This window comes from Monomorium pharaonis, chromosome 3 (assembly GCF_013373865.1).
Source record: "Monomorium pharaonis isolate MP-MQ-018 chromosome 3, ASM1337386v2, whole genome shotgun sequence".
NCBI lineage: Eukaryota > Metazoa > Arthropoda > Insecta > Hymenoptera > Formicidae > Monomorium > Monomorium pharaonis.
This window is the reverse complement of record NC_050469.1, coordinates 9,507,923-9,529,899: the sequence shown is the minus strand read 5'-3', so window position 1 is coordinate 9,529,899 and position 21,977 is coordinate 9,507,923. Positions and strand designations below refer to the sequence as shown.

Sequence of the window (21,977 nt, the reverse complement as noted above, 5' to 3'; positions counted from 1 at the left end):
TTTTACGTTATCCCTCGACTCGTAAATCTTTCTTCTCAAATCTTGTAACGAAAAAAAAAGCAAATAAATTTATAAGCCGTTTAATATAATTTAATTTAATATAGTTTCATTGAATGACGAAGGAAACCAGAGAGAAGTAATCCCGCAATTGATTATCGTGAAAAGTAATTAAACCACGTTATCCAATAACAAATTTACATTCATTACGTGGTTTCACTTACGTTTACCAAATGACAGTGAGATACAATATGGTTTGTTCAGTTCGGTTAGTATACAGTATTGCAGAGAATGTAATCCTCCCTCTGCCCCTTTCTCCGGGACAATAATGGTTTGGCCGCGTATGCACTATCGTGTGCAACGAGCATTAGACTAGCCGATGCCTAGCGTGTCCCGCTTTTGGATCGATCGCAATTAAAACCGTTGAGTCGCGCTTTATAGCGTTTCATTTGAAGCGCCGCTGCCAGTCAAATCAGACAGATCGAAATTCTGAAATTGATCGACGAACATTTTACTAAATAAACAATTATAAAGAAACTGAAAATAATTTTATATTGCGCTTAGTTAGTCTGCAACAAAAAATTAAAATAAAACACAGTTTATGCTCAATTGCGTCGAGATACTTACGCGAGAAATTTTAATTATAAATGAATAAGTCGCATTACAAAATTGTCCCATAATCCGTCAATATAAAGTGCTATCAGAAAAAAATTTTGTAATTTTAATGTTTTTTTTTATGTTGATTGTAATAAATATTACTTAGCTTTAGGTTACATCGTCTGTTTATTGAATTCCTTTCAAAGACCGAATGTCCTTTTTGCGATGTCTATATATGTAAATTAATTATTCGTTAATTCAAAATGACAATCATAAAATAATTCCTAACAGCTACTTTAAAAGACTTAACGTTTGCGTTTTATTAGCGTGTTTCGCGGAATGAACGTGGGAACTGAGAAGAAAAGTGTGCAAATAAAATGTCGGTACCAAGCTCTGTATGACGAAACGATAAGGAAGAATTAGGATAAAACAAGAGGAAAGTTCCTGAACGGAGGAAGGTAATCGAGAGATCGCTGCGCAAGATACGTCGGTTGTGTCTTAAGTGTAATCTCGACGTCGTGCATCGTCTTCATCGTGCGTGCAACATACACGATGTAGCGAGAAACGCTATTCGAGATATGCTATCAGGGGGATACGGCCGCAAACGGCGGACTGTCAGTCGTCTTCCTCGATATCGTACAGCATTAATCGTGCGCGACGTCATTATAAATAACAAATATAGAAAGTATTTTATACGAATAGAAACAGTTAAAAATCACAATGTTTTTTCAATCATTCGCGGAAAGTGTATCGTTTGAATGTTTTGCGAACAAATCGAATCTTCTGAACTATTTCCTGAACGAGGTTCCATTGCTATTGCATTTTGCTACAGCTCGATAAGATTTTATCATATAATATATGTTTGTTTGATCAATTTTATATATAATAGTATATTTTCTGATATCTTAAACAATTGTAGTTTCAATCTTTTTGAAGTAACAGAATGATCACGATAGTAAAATCATGCTCTTTATATTATTGTATTGAAAATTAAAAGAAAGAATCCAGGTATAAAAACATTTCATAATAATAAAAAATAAAAGTATCTTCTATCTACTACTTTATAAAAATGAAGTATTCATTCTTCAATTAGTTTCTCTACTCTTTTTCAGTTTATAACGAGTTATTCTCAAGATAGTTATACTTATAAATTTTCTTTGATATGTCAATTCTCTCACGGAGAGTTAAGATTTAATAGTCTAATAATAAGTTTTAAAATGTTACTATAAAGATCTGAGATTGCGCAGCTGCTTATTGACGACCAAGCTTGAATTTCGCCGGGAGAGATTGATGTTTGACGTACAAAGTTTTGGCTTGTCGTTAGAAAATTAACGCAAATACAAGGCGGATACAGAACAGAAGGGACGCAGTCTGGCAGCAGCAAGCAACCATTAAATCCCAGACGGATCGGTCCACGTGATTTGCTTAATGACGTCGCTCTGGCTGCATTCACACAAGCCGACGCCAAGTCGCGTAACGACGACGCGGTGCAACGCGACGCGACACGTGCCACAGGCAGTTTTCGCGAGCGTGGAATTCGCGGCCGTACGGTCAGATACTAATAAATCGCGGCGCGTCAGTGGCAGAAAATTTTTGTAGACTAATCCTGTTCTCCCGCTCGCAGCGACAAGTCCGCTTTCGGGGCGCTGCACCTCGATCTTTGCCACCACGATCTCGTTCTCCTTCTCTACAACGTCGCTTATTAATATCGCGCGTCTAAATAGAAATTCTACGATGCAACCGATGCACAGACGGAACGCGGTCACAGGTGTCGGGCGCGCACACACGCCCGACGATTACTATCGCGAGCTCGAGCTTCGCACGAAAATACCGGGTCCTCGTGCGTAAAATGCCGCTCATGCGTAAATCATCTTCAGGGGTAATTTCGAAGAAATTAGATATACAGCCAATCGGAATAACTTTATTCGCTTTTACACATCTCTCTCTGCCAACGGAGAGTTATATTCGTAATTGAAATTTCGGTAAAATTCAGAAATGAGATACACCGCCGGGTCGCGCATATAACTTGATTAGCTTTTACCATATATATCCCGCCGGATACGTTATTGCGAAGAGTCTCCCATTAACGAGCATTATCACCTGTTAATGGAGACTTTTATATTCGCGATATCACAATGATAACGTGTGATTTTACATTTACGCTCCTTTCTCAGCCGCGGAGCTTATGATCCGCGTTTATGGCGTTACGCCGACGACGGCCACGGCCGTCCACGGCGTACGGATGCGGAAACTGTGGTCGTTACTGCACGAGTGCTCAAAAGTTGTCATGCGGAAAACAAATCACCGTTACCGCATCGTACCGCCGACCGTTCTCGGCCGTAATATAAGAGTTTACTTCACGGTGTTGTAAGGAATCCGCGTCGCGTAATGCTGGAGCATTACAGAGAGCGCGCACCATAAAAGCGCCGGCTCGAGCAGCCGAAACGATGTAAGGTGTGTCCATAAAAGTGCTCCTCTCGTGTCTCGCAGCGGCGCAACGTAAAGCGTGGATATCGCCCGCGATTATTGGCGTACCGTAACGCGGATTCTCGGAAACGCATGATGACGCGATATCTACGTCACATCGTGCGCCGTCCCAAAGTATACATAATAAACACATAACACTCGAGTGGAAAAAGTTGCCGTAGAAGATGTTAAAATCTTTATGTAGACTTAAATCTTACGATAAAAAATTGCGGTTTCCTCCGTGAAACAATAACTGCTTTTATCTCTGGGACTGAATAATTTTACTTCAAACAGTTTGCTAAACTTTTTTAAAAGAGATTTTTTTAATTACCAGAATAAAACTAAAAAAATTGAATTAAAAAATTAACATAATCCAGAATATTCTAATTATTTGCTGTAATGTGTTCCACAGTAATCAAATAATCTTTCGAAAAACTAATAAGATAAAATCAGAGCATCGTCACGTGTCATCGCATCGCCGACACGTTTACTCCTTTCGATGAACACAAACGGAAAAATAATCACGAAAAATCCACAGCCGTGCCTCTCTCTTTCTCCCTCTATGTTATTTCTCTTCATTCTAGCCGTCTTTCTTCCTTACGTCCTCCAGCGTTCCGTGCTTCATAGAGGAAACACGCGATTCCCGCGTTAACTCCCGCAGGGCGCAGCGGGTGTCCTTACGCGGACCCACATTAACCCACCTCCGCATCCTCCACATTTCGCGCCTTCTCCTCCCGCATTCCCTTCTTCCAAAAGATACACTGATATACGTACATATACTTTGCTGCTATCACGATCGCCTTTAACACTTTGTCCTTTATTCTGTATTTATATGTCATTTTACTTTCAACAATTATATCTGCATCTTACATATAAGTAAATGTATATTTTTTAATTGTGTCTTTGTGTATGTGCGCAAGAATATTTTCTTGATAACAGAATGAGAAATCGATTCGTTTCTTATTATGCGGTACATTAAACACTTAAGCATTTAATGTAACTTTGTAAAGTTTGTTACAGTTTCGGATGATAAGAGACATATATCTTTTTCTATCTGATGCAAGGATCTTTCTCTAAAAGTAGATCTAACACTTTATGTGAAAATATACTAATTAAAGTCCACAAGAGCGTTAAGAACAAAAACTTGTGAATACCGTAGGTAATAATTGTGATAAGAGTAACAACAAATCTTCGTTATCTCTTTCATTTCACTATTGAAAATAATAAAAATTACCAATCTGTTAATAAAAATTCATTTTCAAGACGTTCTAAATCATTTATTTGATATCTTAATAAAATTATTAATATACGAAAATAACGCTTCTGAAAAATTGACATACGTGCTTAAATGTCAGAAACATCGTATACTTTCGCTGATAATAAATTAGAATCTAAGAAGCAATCTCTAAAAACGCAGTGTTTCAACATTCATTAGCTTTTATATCAAAAACTACTTCGACAAATAAATAAGAAGTGATTTATTTGTCTCTTATCATCCAAAACTGTAACATATTATTTTATACGGATTGATTCTCGAGTGCTCAATGTATCATTTTACGAGCGCGTCTATATATTTATATATATATCAAAGTAAGGGAACTGTGTTCTAGCCGGTCGTAGCTCCAGCTACGTGTATATCGCGGCTGTGACGTTTCTGTGCCACAGCGAGAACTGAGATCGCTAACATCGCTAACTAACGGCGAGTAGATGAGCACCCTCGTGTGCTCGCCCGCTGAGCAGATAAGACTTCGCACCACGGCGCTGGTCACGGATCTTCGCGCTCGCCGCGCGCATCACCTGCGCCCATCGCCACCCACGCCCTTCAGGCACCCTGATAAATTACTCAAGACCTCTATCGTCTATCCCGGGCGCGCGGTCATGTGCACGGCTATCAGCCGGAGTGCGCCTTATAACATCCGGGAAACGATCGGTACGCGTGACCCAACCACCTTCCACTGAACCGTACGCCCAGAGAACATTCGAAAGTTCTATCTATAGAAGACGCTACTGTTGCGTGCCTCAATGCGTGGAGCTGTTAACGAGAAAAGTTTTCAACCATCGAATAATAAACTTTTTTTAAAATTTGTACCAAATGTAAAAAATCTCAGTAGACTTTTTATACTATTATACCCCTTTGCAGCGTAAAAGTAATAAAACAATCCGATAACAATATTTAAAACATTAACATGCAAAACAGACTTGTTGTATCGCACACTGTTAAATTATGAGATTTATCGCGTCAATGAAATAAAGAGCGCTTGATTAAAATTTCCATCAAACTGAGCCTGCAATTTGCAAGAATCGTCGATCGATGAATAAGAATTTGAATGCCGTTAGCGGCTGGTATTAACGACACACACAAAGACAAGGGACTTAGAATTCTCTACGACGTTTCCATTTGGCGACGCGGGTACGGGAAAGGGAAAAAGATCTATTATCTAAGGAGGACCTTAATAATCCCGATTCATAAAACCTAGTCTATCCTAGTACGCCGATACGCCACTGTCGGCCACGAGTGGCCTGATAAAGAATGACGATCGTAAGAGAAGAAAGTTGCACAGCGCTTATCGCCCAATAAATTCTACTTCAGCCAGCATCTGCCTGTCTCTTCCCCTTTCTCTTCCAGAGCTTCCTTCGTTTTCTCGCCTTTCGTGGCATCGCGTCTCGCCCCACCTCATGTGCCGCAAAACCCGTGTAATTACCACCGGCAAGTACCAACTAAATTCTCCCTTAACGACGAGTTACGATCGAATTAACAGATTGCCCCGCCGGAAAGATAGTCCTTGGACGGGTCTTTGCCGTCCTTCGCATTCTGTACACGCCATCATCTCTTATTAGACCTGTCGATCTTAACTTTTACACCTTGCTACAATAATTAAGAATTAAAGAATAATTAGATAAGAGAAAAAGAAGTCAAACTGTATATTCTAGCTTCGCGATTCAACTTTAGATTTTTATTAAGATAATATTCTTCTCGCGATTCAAATTTATTCCTTTCTCGTATTACTTAATAAATTATATATTTCATTTAATAAGGGAGTTATAAATAAATCTCAGCTCTTCATTTTTATGAAATCCTCTTTTAAAATCACAAGATGAATAATAGAATAAAAAACAAATAGCATCTACTCAATCTCTTGCTTCAACTGTCGACTGAATGTATCAATAATCTTCGTGTGATTTAGTGCCTACGAGTCTCGATCGGAAACGCAAACGTATATTATAACACGTACCAGTGTTCAAATAAGTGAGAAACTGAAAGGAAATGTGAAAAATCTCAATGAAAGCTCATAGCCGCGTAACAAATATATCGTGACGAAATTGAGATTGGTTATCGAAGGCAGCAATTTCTTCGCGAAGCAAGAAGAAGAACAGGCGAGGGGAAGACGTGTCGAGATGGTGCAGCGCGAGCTCAAATCGGATAGTTTGTTCATTAGAGATATTTTCCGACGGATGAACGGTGAGAGGCGTTCGAGGGAGTGTGCTCAGAGTGTATTTGTCTTGATAAGTTTGAGGCAGGAAATGAGACTGTCGATAGGGAAGAGAGCCCGCACTTGCCTTCCTTAAAAGAAGCAAAACCGTCAGAAATGAGGATTTCGATTCATTTAACAAGGAATAACGACTGTACCGGAGTATCTCAACGGTCTGGAAGCAACCTTGCACTAGTGTGAATCCTTCAAAAGTAAATGTCTTGTTAAACTAGCACTGTATCTATTTAGAAAGTTTTTATTTAATTGTTACGCGCCGTCAAAATTCCTAACGTATCTCATCAGGAAAGAGTTATGATTAAAGTAAAAAGATTAATGAAACGATCAAACACACACACACACACACACACATACACACACAGAATGTAAAGCAAACCTGTTGGTTTCGAAATAAAATGTTCTGATGACGATTTACAGAATTCCACATAATATAATAAAGATTAGATACATCAAGTTTTACAGTTTAAATGTTATATTTAAAAGAGTCGATATATATTATAGAGAATTTTTAAAAAGTCATTTATTTTCCAACGTATATTGCGTCTGACTCTTTCCAAGAATAGAAACCTAACTGCCTCCAAAGCTAACTGCATCTGAATATCCGCTATTATACATCGTAGTCAGAATTTCATTGGTACCGACCATTCCGAAAGCTCGTAAAAGGGCGATTAACTCGACTGCATCAAGTTACTTTTATATTCCAAAAGCGCGTATAAAAATTAATGTAAATACAATGACATAGCGAGCAATAATCACACATTTAAGAATCCAAGCAACAGAGGACATGTTCTAAAACTAGAAAAATCAATTTTATTGCAAAAAAATAAAACTATTATATCGAAAAATGTTTAGTTAAAAAACTTTGAAATTTTTAAAAATAAAATTTAATAAAATTATATTATGATAAAAATTTAATAACTCCTTAAGCAAAACAATCTTATTAATCGTGATTATAACTTAAAAATGCAAAGAAAAACTTTCTTTGAGAAATAAGATGTAATCAAGTGTTTTAATAATAAATTAGTAATGAATCTTCACGGTCATAAATACATGCAACGTTAATATCAAAGACAAGTATTAAATCATCTAATTATTTCGTCATTCAAATACTTGCTTTTATGCGCCGATAGACTTGCTTTTATCCGTTGCGAGCAGCTTTATCAAAAGTGTTATCGATTTTATACTCCAGCGCGAGCAGTAGAAAGAGGATGACAAAGCAAGAGCAAGATAGAATGAGGTGAAAAGAGAAGAGAGAAAGAGAGAGAGAGAGAAAGAGAGAGAGAGAGAGCTTTTCGCTCCCGTATCAGTGGGCCCGTTTGACCTGGCACACATGCCGCCCATAGATCAACCAGAACCCTTAGGCCGAACCCCACCATGCCACGGGCTAACCATTAATTTACAACCCGCAGAGTAACCCCATGCCTCAACCCCTGCATACAGGATCCGCGTCCCCTTGCGGCAGATATGAGCTACGACGTGGCGCTGAGGGATTCAACCGCTCCAGTTCCCGGACGGTCCCTTCTATCTCTCCATTCGGTCTCCTCCGCTCGCCGTCTCCAACCCTTAAACGATCTCCACCTACCCGAGAAATACCCCGTTATATCAAGGCAAAAGAAATTTAAATCTATCGACGGCACATTTCGGTTAATCTGTAACGATAACTCACGGAGCTCACGGATCTCGCAACGTAGACTGATTTCATTGATAAAATATTATTTGCATTCTCAATGCATTCTAAATAACTAAACAGGTTACTCATTTATAAAGATTAAAGAGATTCCCTATATTTTATTATTTAACATCTATTATTGGTAAGAGAATATATCCTCGTTATATGTGTAATTCTAAATCTCTGACTAAAAAATTGCTTCTATTAATCTTCGAACATAACAATTTCGATCTTCAGCCTTTCCGGCGACAAAACGGATTTACTCAGCTCGACGTGTTCATAACGAGCTCATCAGCAGAAAGGATAAAGAACAAAACTCTTAATTGTCAGCGGACTTCAAACTATCCAGGACACGGAAGAAAGAAGAGACTAGAAGGGAGCAGATTCACAAAGATTAAGTAGAAAGAGGAAGGAGAAAGAAAATCGCGAGTAAATGCGAAGAACCAAAAGGGTGTGGGAAATGCTCTTTGATTTTGCGGGCTTTATTTTCGCTTAATAAGCTGGTGCGAATAGGCCCGGCTGTTGCTTGTGCTTTGTAACTCGACGGAAGTAAGTTGTCCCCTGTTTCGTTTTGTTGTCCAGCAGTTCCTTCTCTTCTCCGTGTCCCGACCTCCTACCCCTTCCCGTTCCTCCCACGGGAATGAAAGGAACGAATAATTAGAGAAGGTTGGCGGGCACGGCCCGAAAGTTTCTGGCCAATTAATTAGACGGAGAAATGCACGGCACGAGAGGTAACCGGCGCATAAGCGCCAGAGACGGCAATTTAAACAGCGACAATTCGACTGCGATTATCGCTGCACAAACGTTTTGACGGCGAGCTTTTATAATGTAAAGACTTCAGTGTTAATAATGGCGGATATTAAGACCTTCAATACATAATAGAAGATCCGAGCACTATGAAATTCATAGAATTTAAAATTAAAAAGACTGAATAGGTAAAATATAGTTAGAACAATTAGAAATAAAGAGATAAATGTGAAAGTTATACAGAAAGGAAGGATTGTACAATAAGTAAAAAAACTCAACAATTCAAAATTGCAAATAGAAAAATAGAAAGTATTTCAAAGGAAAGTTTAATTAAACATAAAATATGTATAATTAAGAAAAAAAAATCTTACGTATTATTTTTCAGATTTACATTCTGATGATTATAAGTCAATTATATATTAAAAAATAATCTTTTTTTTGCTTGCATAAAACTTTTTAAATATAACAGTCTTTTAATTGATATTTGTAATTTTATAAATATTTATAACCCTACAAAAAATATAAATTTATGATAACTTTTTCTATTATATATTTAGAATACCACCTGATATATTACTTCTAAAGTATTCGTAGCGTATAAGCAAATTTTACGTGTTTAAGTTGTATATTTCACTGAAAGAGGCTACAATTCACTCATATCTAAATGGAAATCAAGAAATAATAAGAAAAAAGGTAATAAAAAAATTGTACCAAATAATCGCAAGGTAAAATTTCTAGCTATGAATACTTTAGTACATGTACATTTAAAACATCTTTGTATTGCCTTCTGATAATAGTACCCACAGTTACGTATTGACAAGTCACGCTGTTGTCTTTGTTGATCTTACAATAATAAAATATCGGCTTTACATTCGATAGGCGATAAGACGCACGCGCTCCCCTTTCACACTAGGATACACTGTACACATAACGGCTGGACGCACCCCTTCGATCCTCCCACCAACCTCTCTTCTTTCGACCCTCGTCGTCGGACTCGCCCCTCGTTTCCTCCACTTAAAAACCGGTAATTACTCTGATGCTGGCGCGCTCTGGCATTTACCATCCGCTTCGGTGTTACTCTGTTTTCTGCTTAACAACGACACTCGACCCGAAACTCGATTTTCGCAGCACGCTATATATCATTGCATTATACTGCGCATTAGTCCTCGTGATGTGAACAGCACAGTGAATTAATTTTGCAGTCAGTATCAAAAACGCTACCGTAAGCATCTTGCACGATAGTTACTTCATATGAGCTTTTATAAATCTCATAATTTTGTTTTAATCAGATTTCTTTCAAAAAATTGTTGTAATTCTATTGCTTTTATTATAATTTTTAATAGTTATTGTTATATAATTATTATTGTAGTTATTATAAATATCGTTTAAAAATTATTATAAATGTTATCATATTATTAAAAATAATCACATAAACTTGATTGTTATTATTTTATCATAACTTAGAAATATTGTTAATTTTTGCTATAGCTTTGCGTTAAACTTCCTAACTCTGAATCAGTAAAATCTTACTGATTTACAGTGCTATACTTATAATATTATAACTGTGATCATCAGCGACTATTCACTGTCTTTCAATTTATTTTGTTTAAAAATGAGATATTCTGACTTATAGTATATTATTACTGTCGATGCACATATCACTGATTGATATAAGTATAACACTGATTCACTGTCATTCAGTAATACACACAAAATAATATCTAATACATTAATTCTGACTGACTTTAAAAGAGTAGTTATTATTTGTTATATTTTTCTTTATTTCTTATTTGAATAAAGTTACGAAACAAAGCAATAAATATAAGAATCAGGTTTATAGATTATCAATCGATACATTTATTTTTAGCAAATTTGGACACGTCAATTACATTCACGTTGCCTGCTTAATGATTAAAACGAAAAATTTAATGAAAATTTCCAAAAAACTGACACGTGTCTGTGACGTTATGAATTTTTACGAGAATATTTGAATTCATACCAGATTATTCACGTATAAAGATGTACCTGACATATTTTCTAACAAATGCTAATCCTGATATTTGCAAAGAATACAAAAATTTTTAGGTTCTTAGGCTAACAATAATTAAAAAATAGAAATAATAAAAAATCTATTAAATTTAATAATAAAAAAGTGTAACAAAAGTAATGCGATCTCTCTTTATAAAATATGAATGCATTAATTACCTTGATCGTCGCGTGGTGGGATCTTTCATAACCATGACCTCTGTGATGTCTCCATACTTGGTGAAATACTCCCTAAGGCTCTCTGAAACAATAAAACGATTTAATTATTTTTTGCACGATAAAAAATTATCATATAAATGTTTCGATGAGAGAGACTAACGTTGAAATATATATTTTATATTATATATTTCTTATTGTAAGAATATCGTATTATATCATTTTCATTCAAAAAAGCAACGTTATTTTTATCACAATGCATATTTGCCATTTTTTAATGAAAGTGTTCTTTTGCGCAAATATATGCCTGACAAAATGTGGCATTGCGATGGAAATCCAAATTATCCCTTCGCACAGGCATCTGTCAACTAAAGTTAGAGCTGAAGGTAACACAGAAGATCACTGACGCTAATTGGAATTAGTAGATAACAACGCGAGTCGACACTTCGGAGCGTAATCCTCGTAGCCTGATAAACGCGGTGCGTGCGTCCAAAGTAAAGCTTTAGCTTAACACGACCTAGCTTTGATGGTACCTAATTCTACATATTGTGCACCTGCTATGACGAGTTTGCTGAACGACCATTTTCTCTTAATGCAAATAGTAGATAGCAATTCGTTTCGTAAAATGTACAATAAAAAATTAAAAAATTATACCAATAATAATTAAATCAAAATTATAACAAATAAAAGTAAATGTTTTTAATATTCATTTTAGCTTTATTCTCGCCAACTTTTTATAATCTTTTTCTATTAGAAAAATAGCTTCGTGAAATAAATTATTCAAATAAAATCATTATAAAAAAGATATATGCGTCACGAAAAAATACGTCAGACAAATTTGCAAACAAAACTTGATTCTCAAACAAAGTCAATAGAAGAGAGAAATACCGATATCTTTCTTTATACAGTAAACGACAAAAGAAAACAAAAATCACACCCAGCGTCTGCTCCATTTTTACTTTTTAGTTGGCCGAGAAATTATCCAATCGCGCATGTACTATACGATCAATGCGACCGATGTAACCAATGTAGAGCTTTCTCGCTTCTCTCTACCAGGGACACCCCCTTGACCCTTTTCGTAGGTTTATAGCGAAAAGCTGAACACTGGCGGTGGGCCAGCATGGCCGCGCTCCAAATACGTCTTACACCTTATCTAATTATACGCTGTTTCATCCAGTCTACTTTAAAGACTTGGTAATGTTCGGCGATTACTGCTCATGTGATCACAGGTAAGCTTCAATAAATCCCTAATACGACTTAAGATACACCGCGATGCGCAAAAATAAATATGTAAACTTTTGTTTTTTTTCACATTAGTGCATTTTCATTGTCAGTAATTTTAAATTTAGAGAAAATCTCATTTTATATCATTATATTTTATATAAAATAAATACAATTCTTTTTAATTAATAACAGCTGTTTAATTTGCGCGCCTCTATTATAATAAAATATATAATTTAAAATTATATCAAATGTTAAAATTTAAAAAGTTATAAAAAAATTTTAAATTGCATATGTATTAATAAAAATACAATAAAGATATTCAAAGAATATAAAATAAAAGAATATTAAATAAAAGAAAGAGAGGAAAATATCAAATTAAAAAAACCAGTTACCTATTAAATAGAAATATGAATCTTAATTATTGTTTGTATTTTTCACTCAAAATGCGAACAAACGACTGCAACTGTGGAAAGCTTGGAGTGTTTGATAATTGTTATTGCTGGGGCGCAGAAAATACGAGATAACTGGACTTGCAAATTCAGCGCACGGCATTAATCAATGAATTATTGGTATCTCCAGGTCATTAGCCGCCGGGCACCACCTGTTTGGTAACGAGCCCTGCGCATAAATTACACCCGGTCCCTCCACTGTTAATTAGTGGCACCAAGTCGGAATTCTTAAGGAGGCGATACAGTGAGGATCCTGTTATCAACCCCATGCCGGCTAATGTTCGTTTCATGACGAAACATTTAAAAGACAATTAGGCTAGACTAGACACATTCACGTTTAGCGTTTATTACACCATCATCCCTCTTAAAAAGATTTTGTTAATAAAAAAAAGATATTATCGAAGCGTGTCATTAAATTGCTTTTTAATAGATTTGTAATTTGCATTTAATTCGAAAAACTGTTTTTAAAGAATAAAAAAAATTAAACTTTTAAAGATACTGCTCAAATCTTGGAAATTTACACGTAAAGAGCAATGGGGCATGGAGAACAATGAATCACATTCTGCTTATTTGAGACCCCTACTGTAGACAAAAGGCTAATAAATTTTCTAATAGCTTACTCATATAATTTATTTAAAAATATAAATATAAATATAAATATATGGGAAAAAGATAAAAAAAATACTATTCCTGTGTATGTCCTAAATATATTCTAAATATTAAAAATATATCCAGTTAAAATATTTTTTACAAAAATTTTTGTTACTTTCCATAATTTCTAAAAAACCTAACATAACTTTTTTATTCATGACGCAATAATATTTTAAATGTGTCATTATAATGCAAGCTAAAAATATCTAGTGTCTTTAAATTAAAGGAAAATATATTTTATTTTTAAAGAATTCTTTCTGTTTAAAATATTTATATATTTTTGTATTATTCATACATTAAGAATAAAACATAACAGGTGTTCTGAAATATGATTTTCGCAACAGTATCTTGATAATCTTTTAAACTCACTATAATGTCACACCACTACAAAATGTCGTTAAACCGAGAGGGATATACCTTACATCCTCGTCCCCGTTGAACAGGCTTGCCAATTCTTCCTTAATTTGTCCCGGCTCCTGGATTGATGGAAGCAATTTTGTCGTTCTCGCGAGAAGACGCTCTTAAAACGCGGCCGCGATCCGCCGAAATTTACGGCTGTCATTTCCTTAATTGTTCTCCGGCACAACTTATTTTTCACGCGCAGCTCTCGGCCGTCTCGCATTCTCATTTCAGCCGTTCCAGTCGCTCGAAAGGTAGCCGCTCGTGCCTTGGCCCTTTGCCGGTGACGCGACCAGCTTACTCAGCCCACTCTTCCCTGCTCCGAATGGCAACAAACGGAAGCTGGAGCGATACGTTGTCGACTACGAATGAAGAAGTGCTTAGGGGAAATGGAATGTTTACTTGTAACTTTCTTTAACTCTTCTCTCAAGAACGCAGTAATTTATAGTGTTGAAAGCAAAGAGAACTATAGTTCACTTGTTATAGCAGCTGGTTGATTAACCGAGTACACATACAAAGAGAACAAACAGAGAAAAACAAAACCACATTTCCTATGTAGAAGACTCCCGTAGTCCTTATTATCCTTTAATATGTAGATAATACATAAGTATTTTCAATTGTATCTTTTTTATGACACAATAGAACTTAAAGTTTTATCTAGAATAGAGGAAGAAATTACAGTTAAGGAGTTTACGAGCGGTGAATTTGCCGAAGTGGCATGCATTGTATTGCGTTTTGCATTGGTAATGTGCCAACCACAGTTTTCTTCGGCAAAAGAATGCTGCGTTTCTGCCGAGTTTGCAAACTTACGTTTTATATATCTTAACGTAAAATGCAGTTGTTCGTATATAACACGTTTATACCACGTTTTCACAAATATAAAGTACGTATTTCAAATTAAAGGGATGCAGATAAACTTCATGCTCAATGTTCATAAAAATATAATTCAAAAATAATTCTAAAAATTCATCTCTATAATAGTCAGATCCATTTTATAATATTAATTATAACATTAATTAATTGATAATCTTTCAAAAATAAAAAAAATTATATATTTTTAATTTCATAAAGATAATTAATAAATCTTTTTTGTTGATACACAATTAATAATAATTTTAGATTGGTATTTCTAATTTAAATTATTCTAATAGTGAATTTGATTGAACACACTGGTGCACACTAAAATTAAAGCTGTCGTATGCAAAATTAAAGCTGTCGTAAGAATATATGCCGTATGTCATTTTTATACTTAGGTTAGATTAGCATATAGTAATTGTAGTATACTATTAATGTAGCATCAATGCGCACTAGTGCAATCAAATTTATTATAAGTTTTTTAACTTAACAATAAACATTGTTTAAATTTTGTTTCATATATATTTTACTTGAATCGAAATACTCGAAAAGTCTCAATAACTTCTAAAGAATTAACGAAAAAACGGATCTAATCCGGAACTTCTTCTCTGTTTTCAAATCCACGGATGTTGATGCAATTCTTATTTGTCTCAAATCTCTTCATTCTTTGTCTTTCTTGCATAGCGCCACATCGTATTTGAAGCATATTGGTGGCCGTACTACGAGAAAGCTGCAAAACTATCCACGACTATCCACAGTAGTCAATGGCGAAAAAAGAGACGGCAAGGTGGCGCGTTCCATTCAAATGAGATTCAGCGCTGGAGAGAAATCTCGGAAGAGATGCCAGGAGGCTGAAGAGGTAGTAAGAGATGCCGTGCAAGAAGGGGAAAGGGAGCAGAGGCAAGCACGGTGTACGCTGGCCTCTGCTCGAGTGTTTTTCTATTCAGAGAAGACTCGCATATAAAGTCCTATATACCGAGTTCTATCCTATCCTATCTCCCGGATCCCCTAGGAACCAGAGAGGATACGGGATGAGAGAGGCGAAGGGGCGGTTCTCCCCCATTCCGGAGGGCCGTTCATTGAAACGAATGGCCTTGTCCGCCTCTTCCTTCTCGTCCCTTCGTCTTCTCTATTTTCCTTTACTCCGCTCTCATCCCGTCGTTTCCCCGTGTCTCTCTCTCTCTCTCTCTCTCTCTCTCCCCCCCCCTCCCCAAGCTATCCTATCCCTGACCCTCGAACGTACCTCTTCTCCTTCCCTTTTCGATCTCCAGCCGCGCTTCTTTCTTCGCTTCTTCCTCAAGTTACGCCTCCCGCGAATCTGGCAGGATTACTTATCCTTCGCCAAAGGACGCTCAAGGCTCAACCTAAAGCATCATTTGAATAAACGCGGAGTTACTGCGCGCCTGTTCCCGGCAGGCAGAAACGAGCGGGAGATAGTCTCTAGCGCGCGTCCCATGGCTATATTAATGACGTCGTGATACCTCCGAGGCAAAAAGAGAACTCCTCGCTCTCTATTACCCACGGGATGAGATTCCTGTCAGCAAGGATGTCACATCTTCGGCAACGGGTCACGATACTCGCGCGTCGTTTCACTGTTATAGCGGCGCGTTGAGGCGAAGAGAATTCTAATTTGGTATACGATGATCGCGTACAGTGGAATTCTTGCTATTCCTTGAAACGTAACCGGTTAATAATAATAATAGCGCGCAATTCGCGCAATAATTTGTTGCACGACATTATTGTAGTAAATATTAAAAATAATGTACAAAGACGTGTAGAAGACAAGAAAATTTAGAAGTATAGCAACTTTTTTTAGACGTAAAATTAAAAATTAAATTAATTATTAATGTTAAAGTAACTAAAAGATTAAAAAAAGATATATAAATCAAATATCAGTTATAGAGTATATTAACAAGTAACATAATAAAAAAAATTTAATATAAATTCTCTCTAAAGAACTATAGAGAAGAAAATATGAAGGAAATATTATTACTGAAACTATGAAACAAGTTCTGAAATACGTATGTCAATATTAATATAATTTTCCTTTTTCATTGTACATGTAAATTTATAACAAAATTATAACATAATTTTTAACAATTATTAACAATCTCAGATTAGTCTTATCTTTCAAAACAAGCATCGCGCGGTGACACAAGAAAACAGCTGTGAAATTAGGAGCAGAAATGGCAATAGGCTAAACACCGACACATTACAATTTCAAGCCCACAACTACAAATCATGAACAGCATTAGCTTAAAACAAGAAAATGTGACAAATAAGATCCGCTATTTTCGTCCTTCATACGCAAGTCTAGTAAGTTTGCCCCTAAAAAAACATTATGAAACTCATGCTAAGTCAATAATAAACCTCTATTTCTGTATCCGAGCGTACCAGAATTAGTGACGAATACTCAGCGACCTATCCGCAAATACGAGGCTCACGCGCACCATCGATAAATGTGACACAGCGGTGCTGTCAAAGACGTTACGCAGATGCACATAAATGTCTTTGCATGAATTATCGAATAAACATTGCAAGTGGCAGTAAAAATACCAGGCGTTAACTTAAGATGCATGACGCATCCTCCATTACTGAATATTATTAATGATATTATATGTGTCAGAATACGTCATTATTATTAAATTGTTGATATTAAAATAAATTTATCTTATTGAATCAACGAGGTATTTTTCTTGTCAAATTTCACCGGTACCAACAACTGGCAAATAATCAATTTCTAATCATGGAAATTCTTATAAAATGCATCACATTGTTAATATTATTCTTATTAATGTTATATACTGCGTTATGTAATTTTTGATATTGTCGATAATAGCTACACGTTTAGTACAGTTCAATTGTAAGATTATAAGTATATAGATTAAACACAATGAGATAATTTCGAATAAAGAAAATATAATCAAACTCCCGTTAGCGAGTTAGTAGAATAAATTCTTTATTGTTATTAATCAAATAATCCTTAAACTGCCATTAATATCATTAAGTTTCAAAATACATCGATCAATACTATCATCAGTTTATCGTCAGAATTTTAAATCCGGCCATTAGTAATACTACTAATATTCAAAGTATGTTAATTATTGCAGAGGAGAGAATTATACACAGCCGTTTATTAGATTCCTCTCCAGCGAAGAATCTAATGAACAACCTATATATGATAGCCTAATTATCGCGACTTTAGGCGCATTTAAGATAAGATTCAACAAACTCCTCGGCCAGGCAGGTAGAGCAGTCATACGCGACGTTGTGCACATCAAGTAAATAAATAAATATCGAGTGTTGGCCGTTGCATGAAAATTTCCTGTCCTCACGTTCCCGTGGGACAAGACTCCGCGGACCGGAACGTCGCGTCTCCTACTTCGAGCTACTCTCGCGTGCCGGCGTCTATTTTGGCGAACGTACCAGCGTTCCAAAAAGATCGTACCGTCTATTCGTCGTGACTGTCTTCTTGCGCAGCGACGAACCATTAACGGCAACGTAAGCGTACACTTGGGTCCGGCTGGAATCGTAGCGTGCCGATCGGACGAGTCGCGGGGGAATCGAACGTATAACCTGACGGTAGAGAGAGAACCAGTTCCAAATTGCTGTAGTTCTTTTCGAAGACGAATCGGAAATGCTTTCCTTTGAACGGACCAACTTCGTACATCATTCATAAAATCAATCCAAATGTTACACACAAATAAATGTAATTATAAAAAAGTATTGTTTTAAAGTTTTGAAAAACATAGTTCTTGATCAATTATACCTTATCAAACTAATTAAGGTCTTCTTATAATAAGAGTTTAAGTTAATTTTAATTTTTTTTATTGCAACTGTAAGTAATCTTTAATCTTGACAGACCAAAAGAGTTATTTCGGATTATAAAAGATTAACTGGAATCGGCATGGTAAAGCAGTGGGGGTCACGAAGGGGGTGGTAATAGACGGGGGTAGGTTGATTCTCTACGCGCGTAGAGCAGGAGGCGAGACGTAAGAGGACGACAGAACATACAGCCTACCTGGCTACGAGCCAATCCCGTTCCCAGGATTCGCGATAGTGCCCTGGTTGATGCATAGTGAGAGAGATGCACATAGCGAAAGAGCGAGAGAGAGAGAGAGAGAGAGAGAATGTATAGTTGGTGCATAGTAGGCACAGCACTTCGCCCCTCTTCCACTCGATCGCATGGGTGCCCGCATTGCAGCTATGGCCCACCATCCTAATGATGGCAACCACGCAGGTACGACTTTTGCTACCCTCTTTCTTCGTCCCTCTTTGTCGCGCCACCATTTCTCGTAGTTCCTTTCCCCCTCTCTGTTCCCTACGAAACCCACTCGGGCTCTTTGTTGCTAGACCTCACTTTTCTGCTGACACTTTGCTGCGAAGCCACGCTTTCGCTGACCGCGACTGATTTTCTTGATGGCACTCCCCGTTCTCGAGAATACTCTGCTTCCGCCTCTCTTGATCTTTATTTCGCGTCACTTGGAGTTGATCGTACCTAGAGACAAGCTTATGGCCGACAGCGATTAAGTTAACAAATAGCACCTGTAGTATTCAAGATAAAATAAGTGAACATGTACAATGAGAAATCTGAGTCTTTAGATTTACGGTTAAAGACAGTATCGATATGAGAATCTCGCAGCAACTTGATGAAGTCATTGTTTGATGTACTTGCCACGGCACATAGATATTCATGTTACATACTATCGTATGTAAAACTATTTTATCTTTCAGTCAAGCAAAAATGTTTTTAAAATAAATATGTATACTTTAAATAAATGAAATCTTAAAATAACTGATAAATATTATATAAATTCTTCTTTTTAAAACTTTATTTCTAAAATTTGACATATATATAAAAATAAACGTTTACGAGAGATAATAACATTCTGATAAAACAACAAGAATATACGAACCGCGTACTCTAGTTAAATGTCTTTTCTTCTTATGAAACTCTGCTATTCGACTTTCGGAATCAATAATATCTGACCGCTGTCTATCTCTGCGGAGGTTAATTCCATTCGTAATAAGAGAGATAAGCGCCGGGACGACTCCGCGAAATCGGTAAATCGACGATGCAGCGGCTCGGAGAAGCTTCGGAGAGTGCAGGAAGAGCGAGCCAACGGAGAAACGAGACAGAGTTCCATTCTTGTTACTCCCGGCGACATCTTTAATTCATCGAATGCGGATTGCGGGTTGAATCCCTGATGAGCTTTATTCCACATCCGCGCGCTCGAACTATCGGACCCGATGAGAGATTCTCATACGATAATACCTATCGCTAAGCCACTGTTCCAAGCCCTCCTTATACCGCGTCTTCACCTGTCTCTCTATCCCTTTCCGGCAAATCTCTCTCTCTCTCTCTCTCTCCCTCTCTCTCTCTCTCACCCCTGCCCCAGGCCCATGTACCTGCGTCTTCACAACTAGTGCTGCCCACTTAAAAAGCTCTCGCCGCAAGCTTTTTCGTTTTCGGCTCTGTCTCGTCCTGAATCTCCGATCCACTTTGGCTTCCACTTCCGCGTCGCTCAACTCCTTCCAATCTCGGGCCCTCAATCCTTTCTCAGGTTTCTCGCGGTAAATCGCGCGGAAAACTAGCCAGTGAGGATTCTCCCTTCCCGGTCTCCATTTCCCACCTCTCTTCGATCGTCCGATCGCCGACTCCTTTCCGTTCATTTGTCTCACAGCTGGGTGCTATCAAGAATCGCGTCCACTTTCTTCTGATAGCAATTTCGGTCTACATCGATTTATTTTTTAACTTTGTTACGATCAAAGATAATCTAATTTCCAATTTATACCATTAATTCCTTCCATAAAAACTTCCAAAAAATTATTTAATATGTATAAAGAAAGGATATTTTAATACATTAAAAAATAATTGATTATGAATAAATTATAAAAATTTCAAAAAATAAAAACTTAGAATAAAAATAAAAAAAGCAAAAACTATTTTCAATATTAATCAAGCGTATAAACATGTAAATAGTTAAAATATCACGTGCTAAAAGCTTACCACAATAGTTCTCAAATTATAAATGCAATTGGAAAATTTTTTAAATTAACTATAGATGTAAATATATATCAAAAAATCTTGCTTCTTAAATTCAACTGAATTCTTTATTTTGACAATATTTTAAGAGCTAGTTATACATATATATATATTTAAAGTTAAACGTTATCAGATTGATTAAACACTGTCTTATTTAACAGCTTTCCTATTTTCATGATTAAATGTTTCAACAACTGGAGCTTAAATTACCTTTCAGTTAAGATAAAGTCACTTAACTGAGGAATAAACTCTCCTTGTTTGCATTCTAGAACTTTTAGTTACAATAGATCCCCAAGAATTCAAACAAAGCAATTGGAATTTCCAATCTGACTCTAACGACAGTCTCGTCCAAAAAGAGACAAAATTTTCACAAAGAGCATGCAATATCATGTTTATTTTCAAACGTGCAACTCCACAGCATTAAACAAAAATTTTTTTTAATTTTACAAGATCGATTACCACTAGCAAAGTAGCAAATACGCTTTTCAAACGCCTTCCAATAATCGTATCCAATCTTTTCAATTTTTAATCTCTAATCCATCAGCTTATAAGTTATCAGATCTCGCATTAAATCGTGATTTTGTTCCCGACAATACATATCGTACTAAACCATCCTCAAATCACCAAGCAGAAAACGCAAGAAAAATTAGGAGCAATAAGTTTAAAAAAAGACAAGCACGAAAGAGATGTAAAGACATTTCAATGTATTTTACTCAATATTTCTAAAACATTAAACAGTAATAGCAATAAATTTAATCTATCATTACCTAAATTACGAAAAATTTAAATAATATAAATCAAACGGACCACAAAAAAAAATAGTAGATAGTTGCAAAATATTATATTCTGTTTCTTAAATTCAAGCTGTAAAGATGTCAGATATGAAAGAGAGAGAAAAGAATGGGAAAAAAGGGAGACAGACGGTCACGATTGCAAAGAAAGTCTTCGTGCCAAGGCCGACTTAATAATTCAAATCTCTCAGTACTCGAAAAATTGAATTTAATAATTCAGCCCAATAGGAAACCCCGACCGGTTACGAACCGACGGAACCCGATCAAAAATGCAATATCCAGCTCGATTTCTTAATCCGATTTTAGTGGCGTGCGCCCCGGTCGCAATCGACTATGCGTTCAACCCTTTCTTCCCTTCTACTGTGAGATATCTATTTCGTTCGCAGAAGAAACGCG

The 21,977-nt window shown here is 36.4% G+C and overlaps 1 protein-coding gene across 3 annotated transcripts in view; it reads right to left on the bottom strand.

Moving 5' to 3' along the window:
* Positions 1 to 21,977, bottom strand: part of LOC105838293 (RNA-binding protein Musashi homolog Rbp6) — a 613,545-nt gene that overhangs the window by 359,514 nt on the left and 232,054 nt on the right. For all 3 annotated transcript variants that reach the window (XM_036284985.1, XM_036284984.1, XM_036284986.1), the window contains exon 3: positions 11,170 to 11,251. In XM_036284985.1, coding sequence (XP_036140878.1) covers positions 11,170 to 11,251 — 82 coding nt within the window. The remainder of the gene's footprint in view (positions 1 to 11,169; positions 11,252 to 21,977) is intronic.